Source organism: Aspergillus versicolor (assembly GCF_001890125.1).
Source record: "Aspergillus versicolor CBS 583.65 unplaced genomic scaffold ASPVEscaffold_7, whole genome shotgun sequence".
NCBI classification, from domain to species: Eukaryota; Fungi; Ascomycota; class Eurotiomycetes; order Eurotiales; family Aspergillaceae; genus Aspergillus; species Aspergillus versicolor.
The window spans coordinates 1,872,251-1,894,308 of NW_024467530.1; the positions used below are offsets into that span (position 1 = coordinate 1,872,251).

The 22,058-nt window shown below is 44.1% G+C and overlaps 8 protein-coding genes across 8 annotated transcripts; 4 read left to right on the top strand and 4 right to left on the bottom strand.

The window, feature by feature from the left end:
- Nucleotides 1-22: 22 nt before the first annotated feature.
- On the bottom strand, nt 23-1,645 carry ASPVEDRAFT_44097 (deoxycytidine monophosphate deaminase). Its single transcript, XM_040812976.1, has 7 exons — nt 1,477-1,645; nt 1,066-1,402; nt 648-1,009; nt 464-596; nt 315-402; nt 217-267; nt 23-166 (listed from the first exon to the last, which is right to left on the bottom strand). Exons 1-7 carry the CDS (start codon nt 1,496-1,498, stop codon nt 122-124), a joined length of 1,038 nt encoding a protein of 345 aa, XP_040670344.1. The 5' UTR covers nt 1,499-1,645; the 3' UTR covers nt 23-121.
- An 896-nt stretch (nt 1,646-2,541) lies between these two features.
- Nucleotides 2,542-4,942, top strand: ASPVEDRAFT_54722 (putative autophagy ubiquitin-activating enzyme ApgG; the record flags this gene model as incomplete). Its single annotated transcript, XM_040814966.1, has 7 exons — nt 2,542-2,732; nt 2,797-2,905; nt 2,962-3,671; nt 3,732-3,876; nt 3,926-4,393; nt 4,444-4,803; nt 4,853-4,942. The coding sequence occupies 7 exons, from the start codon at nt 2,542-2,544 to the stop codon at nt 4,940-4,942; spliced, it is 2,073 nt and encodes a 690-aa protein (XP_040670345.1).
- A 194-nt stretch (nt 4,943-5,136) lies between these two features.
- On the bottom strand, nt 5,137-8,128 carry ASPVEDRAFT_54723 (uncharacterized protein; the record flags this gene model as incomplete). The annotated part of the gene is made up of 6 exons (XM_040814967.1): nt 5,137-5,328; nt 5,383-5,811; nt 5,869-5,895; nt 6,084-6,213; nt 6,699-7,789; nt 7,844-8,128. 6 exons carry the CDS (start codon nt 8,126-8,128, stop codon nt 5,137-5,139), a joined length of 2,154 nt encoding a protein of 717 aa, XP_040670346.1.
- Nucleotides 8,129-8,605: 477 nt separating this feature from the next.
- Nucleotides 8,606-9,777, top strand: ASPVEDRAFT_136103 (OST3/OST6 family protein; the record flags this gene model as incomplete). The annotated part of the gene is made up of 4 exons (XM_040807262.1): nt 8,606-8,953; nt 9,001-9,098; nt 9,167-9,522; nt 9,596-9,777. The coding sequence occupies 4 exons, from the start codon at nt 8,606-8,608 to the stop codon at nt 9,775-9,777; spliced, it is 984 nt and encodes a 327-aa protein (XP_040670347.1).
- A 544-nt stretch (nt 9,778-10,321) lies between these two features.
- On the top strand, nt 10,322-12,399 carry ASPVEDRAFT_44104 (putative nuclear division Rft1 protein). Its single transcript, XM_040812978.1, has 3 exons — nt 10,322-11,178; nt 11,237-12,082; nt 12,135-12,399. Exons 1-3 carry the CDS (start codon nt 10,424-10,426, stop codon nt 12,238-12,240), a joined length of 1,707 nt encoding a protein of 568 aa, XP_040670348.1. The 5' UTR covers nt 10,322-10,423; the 3' UTR covers nt 12,241-12,399.
- On the bottom strand, nt 12,031-13,934 carry dbp3 (RNA-dependent ATPase DBP3). The gene is made up of 4 exons (XM_040809231.1): nt 12,608-13,934; nt 12,477-12,548; nt 12,135-12,398; nt 12,031-12,082 (listed from the first exon to the last, which is right to left on the bottom strand). The coding sequence occupies exons 1-3, from the start codon at nt 13,846-13,848 to the stop codon at nt 12,242-12,244; spliced, it is 1,470 nt and encodes a 489-aa protein (XP_040670349.1). The 5' UTR covers nt 13,849-13,934; the 3' UTR covers nt 12,031-12,082; nt 12,135-12,241.
- Nucleotides 13,935-14,197: 263 nt separating this feature from the next.
- On the bottom strand, nt 14,198-16,983 carry ASPVEDRAFT_44106 (replication factor A subunit protein RFA1). Its single transcript, XM_040812980.1, has 6 exons — nt 16,644-16,983; nt 16,429-16,580; nt 16,272-16,362; nt 15,686-16,226; nt 14,739-15,631; nt 14,198-14,681 (listed from the first exon to the last, which is right to left on the bottom strand). Exons 1-6 carry the CDS (start codon nt 16,682-16,684, stop codon nt 14,588-14,590), a joined length of 1,812 nt encoding a protein of 603 aa, XP_040670350.1. The 5' UTR covers nt 16,685-16,983; the 3' UTR covers nt 14,198-14,587.
- Nucleotides 16,984-17,140: 157 nt separating this feature from the next.
- ASPVEDRAFT_63950 (ubiquitin-specific protease UBP14) lies at nt 17,141-20,209 on the top strand. The gene is made up of 6 exons (XM_040815702.1): nt 17,141-17,359; nt 17,416-17,483; nt 17,534-17,674; nt 17,739-18,012; nt 18,063-19,752; nt 19,820-20,209. The coding sequence occupies exons 1-6, from the start codon at nt 17,329-17,331 to the stop codon at nt 19,962-19,964; spliced, it is 2,349 nt and encodes a 782-aa protein (XP_040670351.1). The 5' UTR covers nt 17,141-17,328; the 3' UTR covers nt 19,965-20,209.
- The last annotated feature ends 1,849 nt before the right edge of the window (nt 20,210-22,058 follow it).

Consider the following 22,058-nt stretch of genomic DNA (forward strand, 5'->3'; position numbering starts at 1 on the left):
AAAAAAAAAAAAAAAAAAAAAAAAAAATTCGTGCATCTTGGACTTGCAGCAACCAAACGCCGTGGGATTACCCTGAGTCCAGGCATTTGATGTGTGGGATGGCAACAGGCTTTGTAGTTGTTCATCTTTGGTCTGGCCCTTCAAGGTAGATAAGACCATTTCGAGGCTACAAAATGTTAGCATCTCCAAATAGCAGACGATTGACCGAAACCCTACAGGAGAAAATTGTCGCAGGCGTATTCCAGCTGCGTCAAGAATTTCGGCGCTCTGGTTCTTGTCAGATCAAATTCTGAAGCAGGATAAGGCCTACACACATTACGGTCCATATTATAGCCTTGCGAATAGACTACCTCTGAAATCCCTACTTGCGCAATTTTCACGGTGCATGTCAAACACGGACAGCTTTGGGAAAAGGACCTGAGTTAGCGGAATCGGTCGAAATGCGGGGAAGGAGTTCGCCTACGTATCGCAATATAATATTGCGCCTTCTCGAATGCGGTCTCTTCCGGCCTCTAATAGAGCGTTTTCCTCGGCATGTAGACAAAGACATGTGGACAAACCAACTCCTCCTCCTTCCCCACGATTGCACCTTGGGCCTGGGAGTATGTAAGTAAAAGCACATATACCGCTATTTTAAGGCTCCCTACATCCTCCCTCGTTACAGTTCTTGAGGTGCCTTGGGGTTCCATTGTAACCAGTACTGATGACGCGACGTTCTCTAACAAGAACGCAGCCCACTCGCCTTTTCATGCAGTTACTTCGCTGCGCAGCGAGTGATGCCAATTCCATAAAATACTGATCCCAGTTTGGCCGTAGACGTTGCTCATCAGCTAGGTTGAGTGCCTTTAGAGCAGCATGCAGTTCGTCCAATGAGGGGGACGAATTGAACAGCCGGACTTGCGCTCGGTCGGTGACCAAGGCATGGCCAACGCTCTTTTTGTACAGCTGCTTATCGTTCCAAAGAACAAACTCTTCTAGGTGAGGGGGTTCAAGCCGCCTTCTTCGACACCTGAAGTATGGATTAGCAAATTTTCTGGAAATCGCAGTACAATTTCAGTGGCTAACCTGTCCGCGAAACGCTTCCATCGCAAACTGACTGGGGCATCAACGCTTACCAGAAGGAAAAAGGGGCGTTGCATAAAGCGGTCTAGAGTAGAGGTATCCCAGATGTGGGTAGTAACCCAGTGTTCTTGCCATCTTTTTGTTGCAAATTCGAGAAGCGACCCCGTTGTTTCAAACTGCAATGGCGTATCCTGGTCAAGAGCATCGTCCGTTAAGCCAAAGGCTTGTAATCGAGGATCATCTACAGCCTGTGAGGGAGGGCCTGATTTCACTTCAAGACGTCGAAAATTTTGATGTTGGGTCAGATACTCTGCCACAGCATTCTTCCCGGAACAGATGCCTGGAATACGTTATGTCAATTGTTTAGGAGGTAGCGCCCACAAACTAGGGCACTTTTTTAGGTAATGGACTGACCTCCGCATAGACCAATTAGCATTGTTCCTCTGGTATCCTGCGAAAGTACCAAGACAGTGAAATGGCGGAGAGAAATGTCGATTTATGGAGATGGGGGGAATGGGCCCTTCTTAGTTCCATGCCCGGGCATGAACGCTTGGCAATTTTTTCTTTTTTTAAAAAAAATAAAAATAAAAATAAAAATAACAATAAAAGAGCAAAGACAAAGGGCAACCTGAAATGACAAAAATACTTATAAGAGGGAAACATAGCAACCAAATAGTAAATACCAGGCCCTCCAAAAAGACACTAAGCGGATATTATTGATCAGGATAGATTAGGTATCTACTTCCTTACAAATTTCTCTGGGTTATAACTGTCCGGCACTATGTACTATGAAGACTTGAAGCTCGCAGAGCCTTGGTTTCTCCCTGGCAGGCTGACACCTCACTAGATAAGTTCATTATCAGCGTATCAAATGCATACCACGGTATGAGTTACAATGGCAGGATTAATAAGTACAGAGTAATTTGGCTTGCACCGTCGCAAATTTTTGTTCTAGGACTTTACAACTTATTCTTGCACTGAGCCTTGTGGGGTGAGGAATATTTCGCTTTTTACATTAATATGAGGTTGTACTGCGAATGTTTAGGCCAACGAATGCATACTTTGAGGCTGTCTGCCATCCTATTTAGGATCCGAGACAGACCGCGCTAATGTCCTAAAGGATGCGCGTCTCAAGAGTCTCATGACGTAACTTCCGAGGAACAACCAACGTATGTTGCCAACTTCCAGGTCACACGATGCAACAGCCCAGCTGAAATATCCCATCCAATACCAGTCGATCGGGTGAGTCAAAAAGCTGCTACAAATCGAGATTATCCAGAATATCCGTTGAGAGTATCCGTATATTGGGACCGTCTAACCTGTGCCTCACCAGCCCGAATACCACACCATCTACCCATCATCTGTTTATACCTTGTTTGACCCTAACCAACGGCCGCCACAGCCAGCCAGCCATACATAACACAACCATACTGTAGCTACAGTGATAGCCAAGGCGTCCAACCTTCATCAACAGCAACGATGCAATACACTCCTTTTGCTTCGGATATTGAGCTTCCATTTTACACTGCACTAGCATCACATAAGATCAACCATGACAAACTGGATGACTCTGCTCGCAAAGTCCTTGGGCTGTATGAGATACGCCCCGCAGAGGCTCCAAATGCCTCATGCAGAATGCAAATACATGGGAACGCCCTCACAAATAATGAGTGAGCGCCAAGTTGTTCAATATAGCGTACGAGTTAGGCACATTTCTAACTAGTTACAACACAGTGTGCCACCTAGCTATTACCGAGCAGAAGGTATCATAAAGAACGTTAATACCGTCGAGGAGTATGCAAATATCGACAAGATAGGAATGCTCCGGCAGTCTGGGAAAACGGTCAGTTAAGCCACAGTTACCGTTTTATCAAGGCAGTAATAACATCATGGCACCAGATATGGGATGCCATCGACGACGGCACAATCTATTCATGTCCCTCTCTGTTGTCCTCTTTCATCGTTATCTCCTACGCTGATCTCAAAAAATATAAGTTTCATTATTGGTTTGCATTCCCAGCTCTTCATTCTGATCCCTCTTGGATCCCTCTGGAGGACAGAAATGTGAAGACCGGCCTGAAATCCGCGGAATCACGAGGTACAGCAACAGAATTGCCCAGTACAGAAAACTCAACACTCGCCGAAGCAGTGCAAGAGTGGGCGCGCGGTGTAGATTCTCGACAACGAGGTTTTTTCCTGGCGCAGAGGATTAGAGCACACGAAGGCCATCCCGTTTCCTGGAGGATCGCACCTCTCTCAAGCTACGAGGATGGATTTTTTGAGAGCGCCGAATTTGAGGATTGTTTCACCTGTTTTGCCGATCCCTCGAATTACGAAGAATCACCTGGTTGGATGCTACGAAATCTGCTTATCCTTGTGAGACGACGGTGGGGACTTACGAAGGCGCAGATATTACGATATCGCCATGGATCATCTCAACGTGACCGGGGCCGCAGCATTGTGATAACACTGGGGATGAAGGAATCATCACTGGTCGGGTCGCCGGCTAATGACAATGAAATGCCTAAGGTAACTGGATGGGAGCGTAATCCGGCAGGGAAACTGGCAGGAAGGATTGTTGATCTCACGGAATATTTGGATCCTAAGAGGTACAGTAACATTGAAACAAATGTATTTGTACAAGCGCTGATTCTCCTTCTTTTACGAAGGCTTGCTGATCAATCTGTTGACCTCAATCTCAAACTTATGAAATGGCGAATCAGCCCAAACCTTGACCTCGAAAAAATCAAAGGTACCAAATGCCTTCTGCTTGGTGCAGGGACTCTTGGGAGCTATGTTGCAAGAAATTTAATGGTTTGAGTCCCCAGTCTACAGATACGCGGTATATTGCTAACATTGTTAGGCTTGGGGAGTAAGGAAGATAACATTTATAGATAATGGAACAGTGTCATTCTCGAATCCAGTGCGGCAGCCACTCTTCAATTTTGCGGACTGTTTGGATGGCGGCTCAAAAAAAGCGTATCGAGCCTCCCAATCTCTGTCAGAGATATACCCGGGCGTCGACTCTGTTGGCCATGTACTAGCTGTTCCTATGGCGGGCCACCCGGTATTAGATACAGAGAAGACGCGAAAGGATTTCGAGGTCTTAAAAAAACTCATAAACGACCATGACGCGATTTTCCTCTTGATGGACACGCGGGAATCGCGGTGGCTACCAACGGTAATGGGGAAAGCAGCGGGCAAAATAGTTATGAATGCAGCATTAGGATTTGACACCTTTGTGGCAATGCGCCACGGCGTTGCAAATGGCGAAAAGCCGGAGGAAGAGCTCGGGTGCTATTTCTGCAATGATGTCGTTGCGCCCATAAATGTGAGTCATTGCTCGAAATAAGCCGGCACCCTGGCTAAAGCATAATGCAGTCCCAAAAAGACCAGACACTGGACCAGCAGTGCACTGTTACACGACCCGGAATAGCTGCCATAGCATCGGCTCACCTGGTTGAGTTACTAGTCTCGCTTCTTCAACATCCGCTAGGGGCTGCCGCAGAAGCTCCCCAACCCCAGAATGATAGGAATGACCACCCTCTCGGCCTTGTCCCGCATCAAATCAGAGGATTCCTATCGAGGTTTGAGAATATCTCTATTGTAGGCCGAAGCTACAAGTATTGCAGCGCATGTTCTGAACCCATCATAAATGAGTACGAAAAAAGAGGTTGGGATTTCGTGCAAAGAGCATTAAATGAAGATGGTTATGTTGAAGAGCTGAGTGGCCTTAAAGAAGTTGGTTATTCCTCTTTTGCTGCCGTACGGGTTGCTGATTCTTGTAAAGGTTCAAAAGACAGCAGAAGCAACACTAGACGACATCGAATGGGACGATGATTCAGAACTGGAAGAAATAGCAGCACCAGGCGGGGACTAATCGGGTATGAATTTGTTGTGACCCTCTGCATCTTGGTGTGTCTCAGGGCCCCGGGGGGGGGGGGGCCTGTCAACGGATTCAACGTCCCTTAGGGGGGCGTGAGAACTTCTTGCTTTTTTGCATCGGGTCTACGTTTGAGACCAATGAAGTATGCCTCTTTGGATTCCTGCTAGCCATTTTAGTTGGGTCACACCCTAGTACATTCGGATAAACACGTTCCATACACTGCGTGATGATTCTGGTTTGAGCCTATGCACTTTTTGAAACAAGGTTCTCAGCTGCTTCTCCAGGTCTTTATCTTCAGTTCCTTGGTAATACTTGCAGACAAAGTGTCCACCAGCATTCAGAACCTCATAACTGAACTCTAAGGCGGCACGACAGAGGTCCTTACACGTGTCAATATATCATAAAATGATCTCCGGATGAGAAGAGAAACTCACCATACTGCCCACGTGATCCTTGAAGGGTAACCCGCTAGTGTTCATCATCCTGTTATATGGATTACTTAGACTTCTTTTCCAAAATCCAGTTGTTTGATACCAGGGAGCGGACATATCGCTTAGAACCACATCTACCGTTCTCTGGGGATCTGAATACCCATCGCCGATGTCTTTGTTTCTCAGTGTACCACTAGTAGGTCCTGCCTCCAGCGCAGACTCCACTGATCCCTCGGCGTTGTCAACATCTTGAACTGCTTCTTGAGAGTAATGTCTGCCTCTCCGAGGATTGCGCACAAATTCTCGCACATAGGCTTGGACCTCTGGGTCTAGGAAGTTGCCTTGGATGGTAGACACACCCTTTGGTGGTTGGCTTGGGATTATATCGACACCAAGAACCCTGCCTCGGGGCTGGGTTCGTGTCAGTGCCACCTATAGAAAAAGTCAATCAAAGTTCAACCTTTCAGGGGGGAATGTTGCTACACATACTTGTGACCATGACCCCGGAGCATAGCCCTAATCATCGGAAAATCCGTCGTTAAATCGAGCCATTGTTCATATTGATTTCGAAAGGAAGCATACTAAATCGACAACAGTTTGGCCACTTTGGAAAAGGTGGTACTTTTCATCTATCTGTGAACAAAAGACCAATTAGTAATGATTAATGTATATAATAATATCAGATAATATGGTCCCTTGAGTACCTGTAGAAGCTTGAACGCTGCTCGACTTTTGAGCCCTTGAACTGCTGCCTCCCGCGTAAAATGATCTTTGAGTTGACGCGCTTGCCACCGTTTAGAGGACGAAAGCCGGTTTGGTAGAAATTGCTGGATACTGAAGATAGTTTTTGTACAGTCGCGGAACCCTGCAGGTAGTAACAAAACCATTGCCAACGATGTGGTATAGCGGCGTACAATGAATGACATGCAGATAAACCGGACTCGATTGTTGCTGGGTTCTGGCGTGGTTTCGGCGACAAGTCTTGGCGTTCACCTGCACGGTACTACATAGTACGTAGTTGGCCAGTAAAAGTGGAATTTCCAAGCCTTCGACCGTCAGGGATCGTGTGCGCCATTGTGGATACAAATAAATATAAATACCTCCTTCGAAGTCCAGCGTCCAGGTTCCAGCCTCCAGCCTGGCCTAATATATTGGGTGTTGGATGGAAAGGGGTAGAGCACAAAGAAGAATGTCTAAAAGTTGCGAGCAAGTGCTGTTCACCTTCTACACTATACATTATGGATATACCACTGACATAAGTAGTTTAGAATCGTTTTTTATCTCGCTTCAAAGGTGAGAATCCCACAGGTCCAGCGAACACGCGGTTTCCAGCTAAGCCTGTGTATCCCGTGCCAACAAGCTTTCTTCCAGGTTTCTTGGTCTCAGACGTATTATCATCCTCGTCTTCATCAAATATGCTTCTATCGCGTTGCACTCCTAGCTTTCGTTTCTTCGACACCGCTTGCTTTTGACCAACCGGCCGAGATAGTGGAGCCTGGTAACCCCCATTAGGACTATCTGATGTCATCTGGTTTCTCGTATCGCCTTCCAATGTAGCCTTTGTAGGCGCTTGCTTTCTGGGATTATGGGGCTGTCTCGCATCCGCTAGCTTTTGTTTCGGGAGTGCGGTCATTGCATTAGCAATGTGTTGGCTGTGCCTGGAAGAGTCAGACGGTTTATCGAAATGAACAAAGCTATTAGCTTCATTCAGTTCATCCTCTGAGCCGGTTGAAGATTCATCAAATCCAGTTGTGCGGTTTAGGAAAGGCGTTATTGAAAAGGAGGACTTGTCACCAGGCAACGTAGAAAATTTCCTCTGCTGATCCCGTGCACGAACAGCCCCAGGGGTTGCAATTACCAGGTCTGGGTGCAAGTGACTTGAAATTTTTTGGAGCCCAGATTCACTAGGTCTTTCAGTTGGAACTTTGGTTGTTGTGCTACCCCGAGCGGCCGCTTGTTGGTGAACTGGGGTGTCTTCTTGGTCGCGGTCTTTCGCGATCCCAAATCCCTTATTAGTACCTCCATTCCTACCTGCAAGTGGTGCTTGAGGAGATCGCGTTGAATGGCGCTTCTGATTGGCGTTATCTTTGTTTTGGCGGCGCTCCAATTCTAGTTCTTGTCGTGCTTCTTCAAGTTTGGAACCAATCCATGAAATTTCCTCGGTCTGCTGCAATTGTTTGGCTAGGGTACGCTCATGTGCACGTTTCTCATCCTCAAGCTGTATCTCAAGGGCATTTAATTGTCGAGTAGCGGCCTGTTTTTCTGCAAGAAGAGTATTGGCGGAAGTATTATGAGACCTCAGTTTCTCAAGCTCGGACTGAATGTTGGACACTTCTTTTGATAGGCGAACTTTTTCTGCTTGCAATTTCTGGGAATCACAAGCAACTGTGTTCGATAATGCAAGCTCATGCTAGAAACAATGTTAGATGTCAGGTTATCCCGGAGGAATACATGTGCCACATACGCGAAGATTTTCTATTTCGCGTATTGATGCCTGGGAGATATCCTGTAGAGAGTCAAGTTCTCTCATAGCACTATCAAGACGGAGACGCGTGTAAGATTCTGCCTCTCTAGTCTGAATTAATTCTTTTTCTGTCTGATGTACTTGCAGTTGCAAGCTTTCGTTTTCAATGCGAAGAAGTAGTTGCTCTATGCAATGTACTCGGTCACGCTCAGTATTTAAAAGCCGCGATGTGTGTGCTTGAATTTGGTTATACTCGTTTTCAAATCCTGCTGTTGTAAGGGCCATTTGATACTGTGGATTCTGTCAGCCTGTGTGGTATTTATGTGGTTGACACATACATCATCTTTGACTGCATATTCTGGTTCATATGTGAAGGGGTTCATCCTAGGCTGTTGGATATATTTGCCTCTCAGCACTGGAACAAGGACATGTATGCCAGGGCATTAATAAATCTAGAGAGCGCAGGAGATACCAACGTAACTCAACTAGGACAAAACGAGACTAGACCGGTAAACAGAGATCAACCAATGCAGGGCCAAACGATGGAAGGGAAAAGCCCCAGTAGACCCGCCGAGTACGTAGTGGACACCTATCAGGACTACACCAGTGTATCCGTAACTTTCCCGATATCACACCAGGACGCCTTGCGCCAAACATTCAACTCTTTCAGATGCGCATTGTCTAATTGATTGCAGGTTATCTACTTGCTCTATATGTACCATAGGGCTCGCCAATAAGAATATCGTGTTATCCTGTGTCAATATGAAACTCTTCGCCTTCATTGCCTCTTCCCTCCTTTACCTTATTCCCGTTGCACTCTCGGTCTCGTCAAAGCCCGACAAGTTCGAACAATATCAGTCGGTTTCTCGCGTCGCGCCCATCCAACTTGATGACTTGTCGTATGACGATATCACTTCGAAACCTCGCGATTATCATGCAGTGGTTATCCTGACAGCCATGGAAGCCCGTTTTGGGTGTGTGCTTTGCCGCGATTTCCAGCCTGAATTCGATCTTATTGCGCGAAGTTGGAACAAAGGCAGCAAGCCTGACGACCTCAAGCTACTATTCGGCACCCTTGATTTCAATAATGGCAAAGCGACCTTCCAAAGAGTATGAAGTAGGAAGCTCTACATGTCCCCCTGCTAACGTAGAAACAGCTCATGCTTCAAACCGCGCCCGTCCTCCTTGTCTTTCCTCCTACTGTCGGGCCTTATGCCAAAGTTGATGATAGCCCACTACGCTTTGACTTTAGCGGGTATGACTATTTCATTTATGTCGCGCACGTTCACAAAAACATTCGACTGACAGCCACTGTTTTCCTAGTCCCGTTTCCGGCGACCAGATTTATGCTTGGATCAACCGCCATCTCCCCGATGGGCCAAAACCGCCACTTGTCCGCCCGATCAATTACATGAGGATTGCCTCCGGAATCACAGTTCTGATGGGGGCCGTGACCTTGTTTACCGTGCTGTCGCCTTATATTCTTCCAATTGTAAGAAATCGGAATCTGTGGGCTGCATTCAGCCTGATTGCCATCCTTTTATTCACCAGTGGCCACATGTTCAATCACATCCGCAAAGTCCCATATGTTGTCGGAGATGGAAGAGGTGGTATCAGCTATTTTGCCGGTGGATTTTCAAATCAATTTGGAATGGAAACCCAAATTGTTGCCGCTATATGTAAGCCACATCTTCCGCTTCTCTATACCCGTTCCCTTCTGGCCCAAAAGCAAATGAACTAATACGTATTAAGACGCTGTGCTCGCTTTTTCAACAATAGCGTTGGCTATGAAGGCCCCCCGAATTGTGGACCACAAGTCCCAGCAGGTTGCCGTTGTCATTTGGGGGGTTGTTTTACTTGGAACGTATAGTTTCCTTTTGAGTGTCTTCAGGGCGAAGAATGGGGGATATCCATTCTTTCTCCCACCTTTCTAGGTATTTTGGCGAAACCACATCCTCATTTCGGCGTAGATCACAACTGCTAAGAAAATTATGGGATGCGCCGAAAATAGAAGACCAACGGCAAAACATCTTCATAATTTCCGGTGTTCCAGGACCATAGCAAGTCGATTGCACCCCTGCCTGGCAGCGCCTTCAACGTCGAACGCTGTCTGGGACTCAACGCCAGTATGACCCAACCCGTTAAATAAAACAAGACCCTCGACACCTGCACTAGGTACTCCTAATAGGTATCATTATTGGGGTCACGGGTGTACCAGGCAGATGATGAGAAAGTGAAAGTACAAATTGTGATGTGTTGTCATGGATAAATCCCTATTATGCTACAACTGAGGCTCCTAAATAAAAATGGCGATAGAAGCTAGAGAAAAAAATGTTTTTGGAAAAGAGTTATTCATAGTCACTATATCTAAGTATTGTTGGGTAGGCAGTACGTACAGGGTACCTAGTGTGGTCTCGAGGCCCACCAATTCGGGCATGTTCTTGTCGCAGCTGGGGCCCGGTTTCCGCCGACCTTCAAGTCACTTTGTCTTCCGGCACAAAACCAAAACATATATTGCCTCCTCCAAAATAGTGACTCAGGTAGAGGTCTGACTTTGGCGACACGTCAGCCTCGCCCAGTATGTCGCTGCCAGATAAAAATGCCAGCGGTATCCTGACCTCTGCAATCACGGGGACAACTATGTTAATAGTCGTACAGTTGGTCTCCAGGTTCTTCATTTTTGCCGCGAATCAGATGATTCTGAGAAATTTATCACCGTCCATTTTGGGGATCTCTGCGCAACTTGATTTGTTCTTGAGTTCAATTCTGTACTTCTCCAGGGAAAGCATTCGATCAGCAGCCCAAAGGCAGCCGTTGCCTCCTGGATATTCTACCGCAGCAGATAAAAATGGGATCTCTTTGAGAAAGGATCGAGCCAGAAAGAAAGCCCAGGCAGTTTCCTCTCAATCCATAGTGAACATGGCCTACCTGGGTATTGGCATGGGCATTGTTACAGCTACGATGTTCTCAGCATTTTACTTGTACGTCGCCTCCCTTGAGGTCTCGGAAATGCCATACTACCATATGAGTGTGGCAGTCACAGCTATTGCATCAGTGATTGAGCTTGGTTCAGAGCCCTTTTTTGTGGTGATACAGCAGCACATGCTATACAGCAAGCGAGCAGCTGTTGAAATATGCGCCGCGTTTTTCAAAAGCCTGGTGACATGTGGAATATCCATATGGGGTGTAAAATCTGGTTACAGTCTTGGCCCCCTGCCTTTTGCACTTGGGTACCTATCCTATGCACTAGCAGCTTTTTGTGGCTATTTTCTAGTTGCAGTACAACAGTCTAGCAATTGGCAATTTTCATTTTTTCCCTCCCGAATAGGGCCAAGGTAGGATATCAGGACCCTAATCCTATGGTTGTACTGGGGCAGAAAGTAACAGTCCTAGTGATGACTCGACATACCTCTGTGGTATATTTCCATGGCGCTTGATAACCTTGTCCGCGAACGTTTTCCTCCAATCCGTAATAAAACACTTGCTAACGCAGGGAGATTCGATGATTCTTGCCGCCATGACAAGTTTACAAGAACAGGGAATATACTCGCTAGCTTCCAATTACGGTGGCCTACTAGCCCGTGTCTTATTCCAACCTATTGAAGAGAGCAGTAGGGCAATCTTCTCGTCACTCCTCAACAGCAAAGCAGGCAATGGGCAGGAAGGCAGCATTAAAACTGCCAAGGCACATTTGCTGAGTGTAGCGAGAGGATACATGATGATAACAGTCTTGGTAATTCCCCTAGGCCCAGCTTTTGCTCCAAAGTTACTTCATATATTGGGTGGGCGGCGATGGATTGTCGCCGAAGTTGATGACTTATTCGCCCTCTATTGCTATTACATACCTTTCCTGGCTTTTAACGGCATCGGTGAGGCATTTGTCTCTTCCACTGCGAAGCCATCTGAACTCCGAAAGCAATCCGCATTCATGGCACTGTTTTCGGCATGCTTTGCCCTAGCAGCCTATCTTTTTTTGTCAATGGGCGGACTGGGAGCCCGTGGACTGGTTTATGCCAACATCGTGAATATGTGTGTGAGGATAATCTGGAGCTTCTCCTTCATCCGAAAACATCTACGGCAGTACAATATGGACATTTTTTTGGTTGAGTTTGCACCACGGGTGCCCACCAATGTTGCTGGAGCCATTGTGGCCATCCTGTTATCCAATACGGTACTTGGAGAAAATGTGCTTGGAGAGTTGATTTCACTCGCTCTTGGCGTGTTTTACGTCCTTCTAGTGTATGTGAACCAGCATGTAGGGCTGATAAGTGCTAATATGATATACCTGCAGGCTGTATTTTGAGAGAGACTACGTCATGTTTTATTACGCCAAAGTCCATCAAATTCTGGAGCGCAAAGGAATGAGGTCTAAAATAAAACAAGTCAAGGCAGATTAAGTCAATCATCAAATACAATCTTTGTAGCCGCCTTTCCCGGCTCGACATCCTTGAAAAAAGCACCGTACGCGTCATGCTGCTTCTTTTTCACAGTCGACCCAAACCTAAGTAAAGCCTCGGGTACATCCTGGTTTGCCGCTTTCAAGACATTGATCAACCTACGATATATCAGTAAAACATATAGAAAGATCCGGGGGACACGCCAAGTAGATCGGCAGAGGTAGGATGCTACTTACCCACCAGATTGAGCCTTGTCGGTTTCCGTGAACAGAGTTATAGCATGCCCATCGGCACCAGCACGACCGGTCCTAACGGGAAAGGATGTCAGTTGAAAGCTAATACAATGAAGAAATGTTTTCGACCTTACCGGCCAATTCGGTGCACATAATCTTCGACAGTGAGCGGAAACGTAACATTTACGACCAGCTTTACATCAGGTATATCGAGACCACGAGCCGCCACATCGGTTGCAACTAGGACAGTCGCTGTGCCTGATTTGAAGGCCTCGAGACTTTTGAACCTCTCTTGCTGGCCCAAGTCACCATGAATACCCGCAACTTTGAAGCCCTTCGTCCGTAGGAGTCTCTCAACACGCACTGCTTCCTTCTTGTATAGGCAAAATGCCAGCACCTTGTCTGGAGTTCCTCGTTGGTGCTTGTTGAGAATTTGTACGAGTCTCTGCTCTTTTTCAAGAGGCTTTACCACCTCAACAACCTGCTTGATCCTAGTGTTTGCACGTGGGTCCGCGGACGGGTCACCACCGATAGTGACGGTAACCGGGGACGCCATGAAGGTTGACGCAAGCTCTCTGACGGCAGGCGGCCATGTGGCCGTGAACATAACGGTTTGACGTTTGGAGACTGGCATGTCAGAAATTATGTCCTTGATATCTTGCTCAAATCCCTTGTCCAGCATACGATCTGCTTCGTCCAAAACAAGATACTTAACCCCGCCAAGGTCCAATGAGCCATCGTTTTGGAGGTCCTTCAATCTCCCCGGGGTCGCAACAACGACGGCAGCAGACTTCAGAGTCTCACGCTGCTCGTCTTTCCTAACCCCACCGAATATACAGGCTACCTCGACATCCACTTTCCCTGCGAATTTCAGAAGTTGGTCATTAATCTGCATTGCGAGCTCCCTCGTCGGAGAAATTATCACTGCAATCGGTCGGCACGGTTTCTGTTTGCTCTTCTTCAAGTCGAGTACCTTCTTCAAGCACGGTAAGCCGAAGGCTAAGGTCTTCCCACTTCCGGTTTCGGCGATCCCAATTACATCGCGGCCTGAGAACAGAAGTGGCCATGTTGTAGATTGAATCGTGGTAGGGCTGTTGAAGCCGTCCAGAGGAGCGTAAAGCTGTCCATTGCTTTGTGGCAGAAATGAGAATGAAGTTATTGGGCGCAATGGTGTACTATCCAGTGAGGAGTCCGTTATCTTGATCGAATTGTCAGAAAAGTATTGGTCGATTTCTGATTGTGGGACATTATCAAGAGCTGGTGATTGGGAGTATGGTAGCGAAGCATCAGCACCTTGCTTGGTATGCTTTGCACTTTTGGGTTTTTTGTTTGGTCTGGAATCCCCAGTATGGCTTTTATGTTCACGTTTTGCCATAGCTGAATTTTTTAATTGGGGTGAGGAACATGCAGCCGCATTGCGAAAGGCCGGGCTCTGTCCAAGTTCTTTTTTTTTTTTTTTTTTCCTTCAACTGATGTGGAGAAGGCGACTTCAGCCTCGACCAATTATAAGTGCGTTTAAAGCTTGGCAGGCACTGACTCTGATGTCGATACCTACCTAGTACGGTGCACGTCTGGAGGAGTTCGAAGACGAACCGAGAGATCCTACCTCCACTTCACCGCCCTCTTCCTCAAAACCTCAATCATTCATTGTCTTCCGACTGTTCCAGGATTTCCAAACATCACTCCTCAAACCGTCGTCCATACCCAGTTGAGCAGAATTTTTGGGCAGTCCACCAGCTTACCGGGAATAAGTCATTGTACTAGCTTCAAGCCTCCTGGTGAATGACCACGATGCACGAAGAGGAAACCACTTCTATCCAGATTTATAGCATACTGAATAACTCCTAAAGATTGACATTATTTGACATTACACTGTGGTCATCTTTTCACTACCCGCCTAAGATAGGCACCGGTCGCACAAGTCGATCATATACCCACTATCTTTCGCCTTCAATCGCCGCCTTGTCATTGTGCCCAACGCCGCGAAGATCGGCCCCTAAGCTCATACTTAGAGAAACTAATAAACGAGGATCTTATACACTATAAGCCACCACGCCACTAGCTTGAGCGGAAGGGAAACAGCACGACTCGCTAATCCCAAATCCAGGTTTCAACTAGGACAGATGGTAACTGTCGATCATATCAGCGAGACGTGACGCCTCCTCAGAGTAGTTGACGGGTCTTGCAAACGACACTTGATATCGAATACTAAGCGTCGTATTATTAGCACTAAAGTCAAATATCACCTTAGACGATACCACTCACCGTTGCTGATCCCCATAATGGTCTATTCTTGCCCTGCATCCAAAAGTCCACGTACGGCAATTGGCGTTTTGGATGATGTCACCAACTACTTTGTCGTCATTCTGTTGCATTTCCATTAGTTGATCTGCACTTGTATCCATCATTAGTCGGCCAACATCATCAAAACAGTTGAGATACAGCTGTCCAGTATGGTCGCTGACGTTAATAAGCATTATATATCGATATTCCGCTCGTGGGTGAGTCTTATCGCAGCGCTCACATCGCCACTGACCAGGATCAAGCTCTGTAACCTTCTTGTTGCAATCCTCTGAAAGACATGCTGGGTAACACAGGTTGTCCTGCTTTATGTAGACGACAGTGGCTCTGAGCGAAAAGTACGCCGGTTCCTCCGACATCCCAAGCTGTTCCTCTCGAATTTGTGCGATCGTCTTAAATTGGTCGCGTTTCATTCCGGACATCGCCCCAGCTGATGGGGCATGAGAGGCAAAACTTTCGTCCCTACCCTGCGCGTCATACCAGCCTTTTAGTCTATGGGCTTCTTCGATATCGGGGTCCACAGTCACAGAGCCCGAACTTAGTAAACTCAAACTCTTCCCGCCAAAGTCAGAAACCTTGACGCCCTTGAACGCCACCACAGATTCTGGTGTAGCGCCAAAGTTCATCGCCGTAGTGCCCCATATCGTCAGGCGGACCGAGAACCCTGTATTGTCAACCAAAGTAAGTTCACGTTTATCGTAGGGTTTCTTCGTTGTTTTTGACACGATTTGGGCGGTATCCCCAACATCTTTCAACACTCCTATCACATCGATTGTGGTATCTTTATCAACAGACTGCAGATCCCCAATATTGGTGAAGTTGAAGCGCACTTGTGGGACATCATTCTGGTCTTCTGCCTGCATAGATAGATATTCAGTAAGAAGAACAAGTGAAGTTTGAATTTAACTAACCTTCTCAACCAGGGTATCTCTCTCAAAGGTAAGCTCATAGTCATTATTAAGGTTTGTAAACTGCTTTTTAGCGATCTGAACACGGCATGGGCTAGATATGTAGTAAACGCCGCCTTCTTGAAACAGATCATACAGGGCAGTGCATTGCTCATTGAACCCAGTAGCGCGTATTTCGCCACTATCATCTAACAAATTGACACTGAAAAGCGTGCCATCGCCGCTTCTTCCATGCCAGTGCTTGACGGGAGATTTGCTAGTACATCGCGCTTTGATCGTCCATTTATTGGCATAGGGAGAGAGGGCCTCTATGGGGTAAATAGTTGCGGTTCCAGGACCCTGCATGGGACGCATTTGATGTGGTCGTGTGTTGACTTGCGAGGGGGCATTTTGGGATTTGGCACCGTAAAACCCGTTGCTCGATATTGCTGTAGACTGTTGTTTCTCCTCCTCCTCCAGTTTGCTCTCCAATGGTTTTGGCTCGCCGATTTTCTCCACTTCCCCTAATTCCTTGAGAACCTCGAGGTCAAGAATGATAAGGATTCTATGACAGTTAGTGGATAAGCTTTGTCCCAAAAACGAAACGTACTTTTTCCCCTTTACCGAGTTCGCCTGGAACTGCTTCAACTTCACAAAGCATCCTTTGCGAAGTAACCCATCGGTCACAAAATGATTCGCCTCTATATTCGGATAATTCGTTAGAAATATTCGCCACCCGGCAGTTCTCATCTGCTTTCTCAACATACGGATTGCAAGCATCGTCTGCACATAGTTGGATATATCGCTAAAAACAACCCTATAACGCTCTTGGTTGTTTGTCTGGGGTGGCAACGGCTTGACTTGGACACACTGGACGACAGGCTCATTAACCTGAGGTTTTGTGCCATCAAAGATCGCACTAAGAGGCCATTGTAAGCAATCCAATAGACAGCAGATAAATTGCGGAAGGGGAGTAAACTACCTAAGCGCTCCTACAGATATATGTGATGCTTGAGAAGCCATGGCAGTATCACACGTCTTTTGGTGAAAATTAGCTAGCTGCTGTACCCAAGGTGGTCGGTGGTCAAGCTGCGCGGGATAGACGCTATTGGGTGTAGAAACAACAGCTGAAGGAATTTTGGCTTAGAAATTCTGGTTTTCAACAATATTGAAGAATTGTTACGTCCACATGAGCCTGGTGAATCAAGCCTTGTTCAGGGTTGTGGAATTGGTTTGTTGTGAGAAAAATGAAACGCGGATGCAGGATGACGCGCCGGGCAAGACCAGACGCGTTAAGTGGAAGCCGAGCATTAGGTGGTGTCCAGGTAATACGTTGTTACCTAATGCAAGCCCACCCTATTAACTAACGCCAGCCAGTACCGTACACGGTATGGTAACCTTGGGCGGCGAGCCCCTCGATTTCCAATGATAGCCATGTTAACCTCTACCCCACCTGGTCATTTCACATCTTCACTACATACCGACGCACCTTGCCTGTGAAGCGTTCATTGAGGAGGTATCAACAATTTTACAGGATTTTTTTTTTTTTTTCCTTATTTTTCTTTTTTGTTCTTTTCGTTTGTTTCCTCTTTGTAACCTTGATACCCGCTATAAAGTCTCATTTTACCCTTCATCTACTCGTAAACGTATCCCATATTTCTTCCAGAATGACGACCTGCTTGCATATTAATTCACCAAGTGAGTCTAACTTTGGCTCTTCATGGCCATAAAGAGCTAAATATGTTTTGTGGCAGACCTGCAGTCGCCATCTGCCTTTCAGTCTGTATATCGAGAAGACTGCACGCAGTGTTTTGACTCTATTGTCTGTACTCCGTTTGCCCATTTCCCTCGCCTGTCTCTAACGAGTAACAGGATGATGAACATGGCCTCAACGTTTGCCTCTCCTGCTTCAATGGCGGTTGTGCTGGATCAAGGAACCACGCCCATCTGCACTTCGAGCGCTTCGGTCACCCTCTAGCACTGAATATCCAAAGGACTCCAAAAAAGGTCCAGGTAAGCTAGTTTGCCTGTGTTTACCCCTGTTATCCAAACCAATGTAGATGCTAACGGATAACAGCGAGATGAGCCTCCACAAAAGATTTCCAAGCTTGCAATCAATGCGGAGACAGACGAGGATCGCTATGATACACGTGCGCGTATCATCTGCTATTCTTGTGGGCAAGATAATGTTGACGCTCCGACCGAAGAAGTCCAATTGATCATCAGGGATGTGATGAATGCAACTACCTTTTCAAAAAAAGAGGAAATAAAGGCATGGGAGCAAGAGTTTACTCCTTGTGAGCACACAGTTGGTTTGATTCAGCAGAACCCCCAATCAATCGACTCACAAGGTAAGAATACTTCCTAGGTCCTTTGATCGTGCCTAACTCGTCTTCATTAGATCTTAGTCGGTGCTCGATGTGTGATTTGGAACAAAATCTCTGGCTCTGTTTACAATGCGGTAATCTGGGATGTGGCCGCAGCCAATTTGGGGGGACAGGAGGTAACTCACACGGGCTCGCACACTTCGATGCGACATCCCATGCTGTTGCCGTGAAACTAGGGTCTATAACTGCCGATGGCTCTGCGGATATTTACTGTTATAGGTGCAACGAAGAGAGAGTCGATCCTGAGCTTGCTACGCACCTGTCTCATTGGGGAATTAATATAGCCAGCCGCGAGAAAACAGAGAAGAGCCTCATGGAAATGCAGGTTGAGCAGAATCTAAAATGGGACTTTTCAATGACTACGGGAGATGGACTTGATCTCAATCCAGTCTTTGGGGCAGGTCTCACGGGCCTGTCAAACCTCGGGAACAGCTGCTACCTCTCTAGTGTTATCCAGTGCCTTTTTTCTCTGCCGGAGTTTCAACGCAGATATTATCATCCCGGTGATAAGCCACCTCTTTCTGAAACACCAGCTGCAGATTTCGAGACGCAGCTCCGGAAATTGGCAGACGGAATCATCTCCGGGCGATATTCCCGAGCAGATGAGAAGACTCTAGCTTCGGGCGAACCTCGCGAGGTCTTGCATCAAAAAGGGTTAGCACCGTCAATGTTCAAGCACCTAATTGGACGCGATCACGTCGAATTTTCGACTATGAGGCAGCAGGACGCCTTTGAGTTTCTGCTCCATGTTTTCAAACATGTCAGCTTGTCCAAACACCCATCTGGGCTGATTAATCCCATCGAGTCTTTCAGGTTCAGCATGGAGCAGCGACTGCAATGTTCTGGATGCAGACGGGTCCGCTACAGGCTTGACGAGCAGGATAACATCTCCATCCCAGTTCCCTCCCGCCGACTGGCCCATTCGGATCATACTGACGATAGCGATTCTTTTGAGCCTGTGACACTTTTTGACTGTTTGGACGCATTTACGTCTGAAGAAACTGTTGATCTTCGCTGTACTTCCTGCGATGGCCAAAAAAAATTCTCCAAAAGGTCTGCCTTCAGAACGATGCCCGCAGAGCTGGTAATTAATGCTCGGCGATTCGAGTTGGTCAATTGGGTGCCAACTAAGCTAAATATTCCGGTCGGTGTTAACGATGAACCACTTGATTTAAGTCGTTATCTTTCCACGGGTCCTGCCGAGGGTGAAGACATGCTGCCTGATAATGGCGATGCGGATTATGATTTCCAAGTTAACATGGAGGTTCTAAGTCAACTTCTTGGGATGGGTTTTCCACGGGTCAGGTGCGAGAGAGCTCTCTACTCCACGGGGAACTCAGACCTTGAAGCTGCAATGAATTGGCTCCTATCCCACCTGGAAGATCCCGACATCGATGAGCCCATTAACAAAAAGGGGGTCTCGGGAAATTGGGCAGATGAAGCGGATGCTACCAAGGTGGCTCAGCTAAATGATATGGGGATTGACGATTCTCGTGCGAAGCGGGCGTTGGTTGCCACGGGTGGTGATATCAACCGTGCCATTGACTGGGTCTTCAGCCATCCGGATAATATGGATGAAAATCCTGCTGAGCAACAGGTTAACGAGGGCTCCGGTAACATTCCACCACCTGGTTTCAGTACTGCTCCAGCAACTTACCAGCTTCATTCAATAATCTGCCATAAGGGCGCTTCCGTACATGCTGGGTAAGCCAGGGAACCCACCCTCCATTGTCTTGTGGCCGGATCATACTAACATAACAACCCCTTGTAGACATTACGTGGCATTTGTTAGGAAAGCTTTGCCAGGGAAGTCGGGGCTTTCATGGGTGATGTTCAATGATGAAAAGGTTGTTGAGGTGGAGGATATACAAGAGATGAAAAAATTTGCGTACCTCTACTTTTTTTCTAGGGTATAGGTATAGGGGTTAGGACAGTGAGCTGAATGTATTTAATTCACTTGAATACATTGGTCAGTGGATGGCATGCATGACAGACAGTAGTAGAATTTATGTACAATGAATGTGGGTGTTATGTTCGACAAGGCCTCCTGTTAATTCAATGTTATTCCTGTACCAGACTAGTCCTGGCTAGTCAGTTATTCTAATATATGGATAGTAGTATTCTCTATTAATTCCTTGCTGGTTGTCATGTCTGTCACAGCCCAGGTTAGACTAGACTATGTAACTAGCTCTAGTCCTAGCTATATAGCTTATTTATTGGTATTTTATACTTGTTTTTTTTTTAGAAGTTATCGGGTAAGGCAGCCGGCTAATAGGACAAGAGATTCTGTGGCGATGCCCGCCTTTCATTGCCTTGTTGTTATAGTATGCCTATTATTGCCTTACTTTACTTAACTTAAGCTAGTACTAATCTAGCTTAGTTAATAGTTAGTTAGTTATTCTAGACCTGTTATTTCTATTTAGCTATTTATTTTAATTAATTAATTATCTTTTTTAAGAATATTAATTCTTATAATCTAGTAATATATTTATTATTTAAGAATTATTAATATTATTTTTTATTAATTTTTATTAATTTTTATTTATATATAGTTTTATATAAAATAATATTTAAGTTTTATATATTTTCTATTATATTTTTAATATTTTAATATATTTTATATTCTAGTTATTATTATTTTCTTTATTTTTATTCCTATAAACTTTACTTTAATTATTAAATTTTATTAATATTATTTCTAGTTTATTAATTTATATCTTAGCTTTATTAAATCTAAATCTTATTTATTAAAATCTTATATTTTAATTTTTTTTAATTTTTTTTAATTTCTATTTTTATTTATAGCTTTATTTTAATATCTATAAAATCTAAGCTATACTTAACTAAACTTAACTATTAATTTTATATATTTTATAAAATATCTCTAAGTTTATATATACTATAATTTAAAAAGTATATAATCTATTTTATTAAATTTATAGTTATATATATCTTTTCTTCTATTTCTATAAAGAATTTATAGTATTCTATTTTATAAGAAATTAATTATTTTTTAATTAATAAGACTATTAATAAGTTTCTTTAATTAAAAAGATATATTATAATTAGTATTCTAATTATCTAGAGTAACTTAAATTAATAATTATTTTAAAAATTAATAATATAAATCTAATATATTTTTTTAATATTAATTTATATATTTTTTTTATTATATTAATATTATATATATTCTTTATTTTTAATAAAAATAAAGCTAAGACTATTATTTCTAAAAATTAATTCTATTAAAATATTATTAATTAATTTATATTTATATTTAATATATTTTTTTTATATCTATATCTTTTATTTTATTAAACTTTAAATCAATTAATCTTTTAAATACTTTATCTATTATTTATTCTATTTAAATTTATTATTAAGTATTCTTTTTTTTAAATATTTAAAAATATTTATTCTTTAATATTTTTATTATATTAGATATCTTAGAAGATTTTATTATAATTAAATCTTATATTACTAAATTTATATTTAGTAATTCTACTATTTTTATACTATTTAATCTAGTTAATATATTTATTGTTAATAAATAATTTTAATTTAAATTTTATATTAATTCTTTTATAAGATTTATTATTAAGTTTAATACTAAATTTAATATTTATTTAAATTACTAATCTTATATTGTTATGCGCTGCCATCTACAGACACTATATAAATATGCCTGAGATATACTATAGCGGCTAAGCAGCTACTATATAATATATAGATATATATTATACTACTAGTTCTTAGCTAGGAAAACCAGTAATTAATTTATTTAAATATAGATCTATTTTTTATTAATTATATATTATATCTTTATAATCTCTAGAGAACTACTATATTAGTATTATAATTTTATAGTTTTAATTACTCTTTTTCTAGAGGCTTAATATATATAATTATAATAAAATCTAAGATTTAGGAGTAAATCTAATATTATAGTAAATAAAATTAAATAATCTCTATTATATAAGATAATATAGAAAAAGAAGAGAACCCAGAAC

Bases quoted from the DNA above. Each gene is read 5' to 3' on its own strand.
- ASPVEDRAFT_44097 (XM_040812976.1), bottom strand. From the start codon at position 1,498: ATGCTAATTGGTCTATGCGGAG. The intron at 1,010-1,065 runs GTTAGCCACTGA...TCCATACTTCAG, and splicing joins TGGAAGCGTTTCGCGGACAG to GTGTCGAAGAAGGCGGCTTG. The intron at 167-216 runs GTAGGGTTTCGG...AACATTTTGTAG, and splicing joins GCCTGCGACAATTTTCTCCT to CCTCGAAATGGTCTTATCTA.
- ASPVEDRAFT_44104 (XM_040812978.1), top strand. From the start codon at position 10,424: ATGTCGCTGCCAGATAAAAATGCCAGCGGTATCCTGACCTCTGCAATC. The intron at 11,179-11,236 runs GTAGGATATCAG...TAACAGTCCTAG, and splicing joins CCCTCCCGAATAGGGCCAAG to TGATGACTCGACATACCTCT. The intron at 12,083-12,134 runs GTATGTGAACCA...ATATACCTGCAG, and splicing joins GTGTTTTACGTCCTTCTAGT to GCTGTATTTTGAGAGAGACT.
- dbp3 (XM_040809231.1), bottom strand. From the start codon at position 13,848: ATGGCAAAACGTGAACATAAAAGCCATACTGGGGATTCCAGACCAAAC. The intron at 12,549-12,607 runs GTAAGGTCGAAA...CTTTCCCGTTAG, and splicing joins TATGTGCACCGAATTGGCCG to GACCGGTCGTGCTGGTGCCG. The intron at 12,399-12,476 runs GTAAGTAGCATC...GATATATCGTAG, and splicing joins GACAAGGCTCAATCTGGTGG to GTTGATCAATGTCTTGAAAG.
- ASPVEDRAFT_44106 (XM_040812980.1), bottom strand. From the start codon at position 16,684: ATGGCTTCTCAAGCATCACATATATCTGTAGGAGCGCTTAG. The intron at 16,363-16,428 runs GTATGTTGAGAA...ATCCGAATATAG, and splicing joins GCAGACGATGCTTGCAATCC to AGGCGAATCATTTTGTGACC. The intron at 15,632-15,685 runs GTTAGTTAAATT...CTATCTATGCAG, and splicing joins GAGATACCCTGGTTGAGAAG to GCAGAAGACCAGAATGATGT.
- ASPVEDRAFT_63950 (XM_040815702.1), top strand. From the start codon at position 17,329: ATGACGACCTGCTTGCATATTAATTCACCAA. The intron at 17,675-17,738 runs GTAAGCTAGTTT...AACGGATAACAG, and splicing joins GGACTCCAAAAAAGGTCCAG to CGAGATGAGCCTCCACAAAA. The intron at 19,753-19,819 runs GTAAGCCAGGGA...AACCCCTTGTAG, and splicing joins GGCGCTTCCGTACATGCTGG to ACATTACGTGGCATTTGTTA.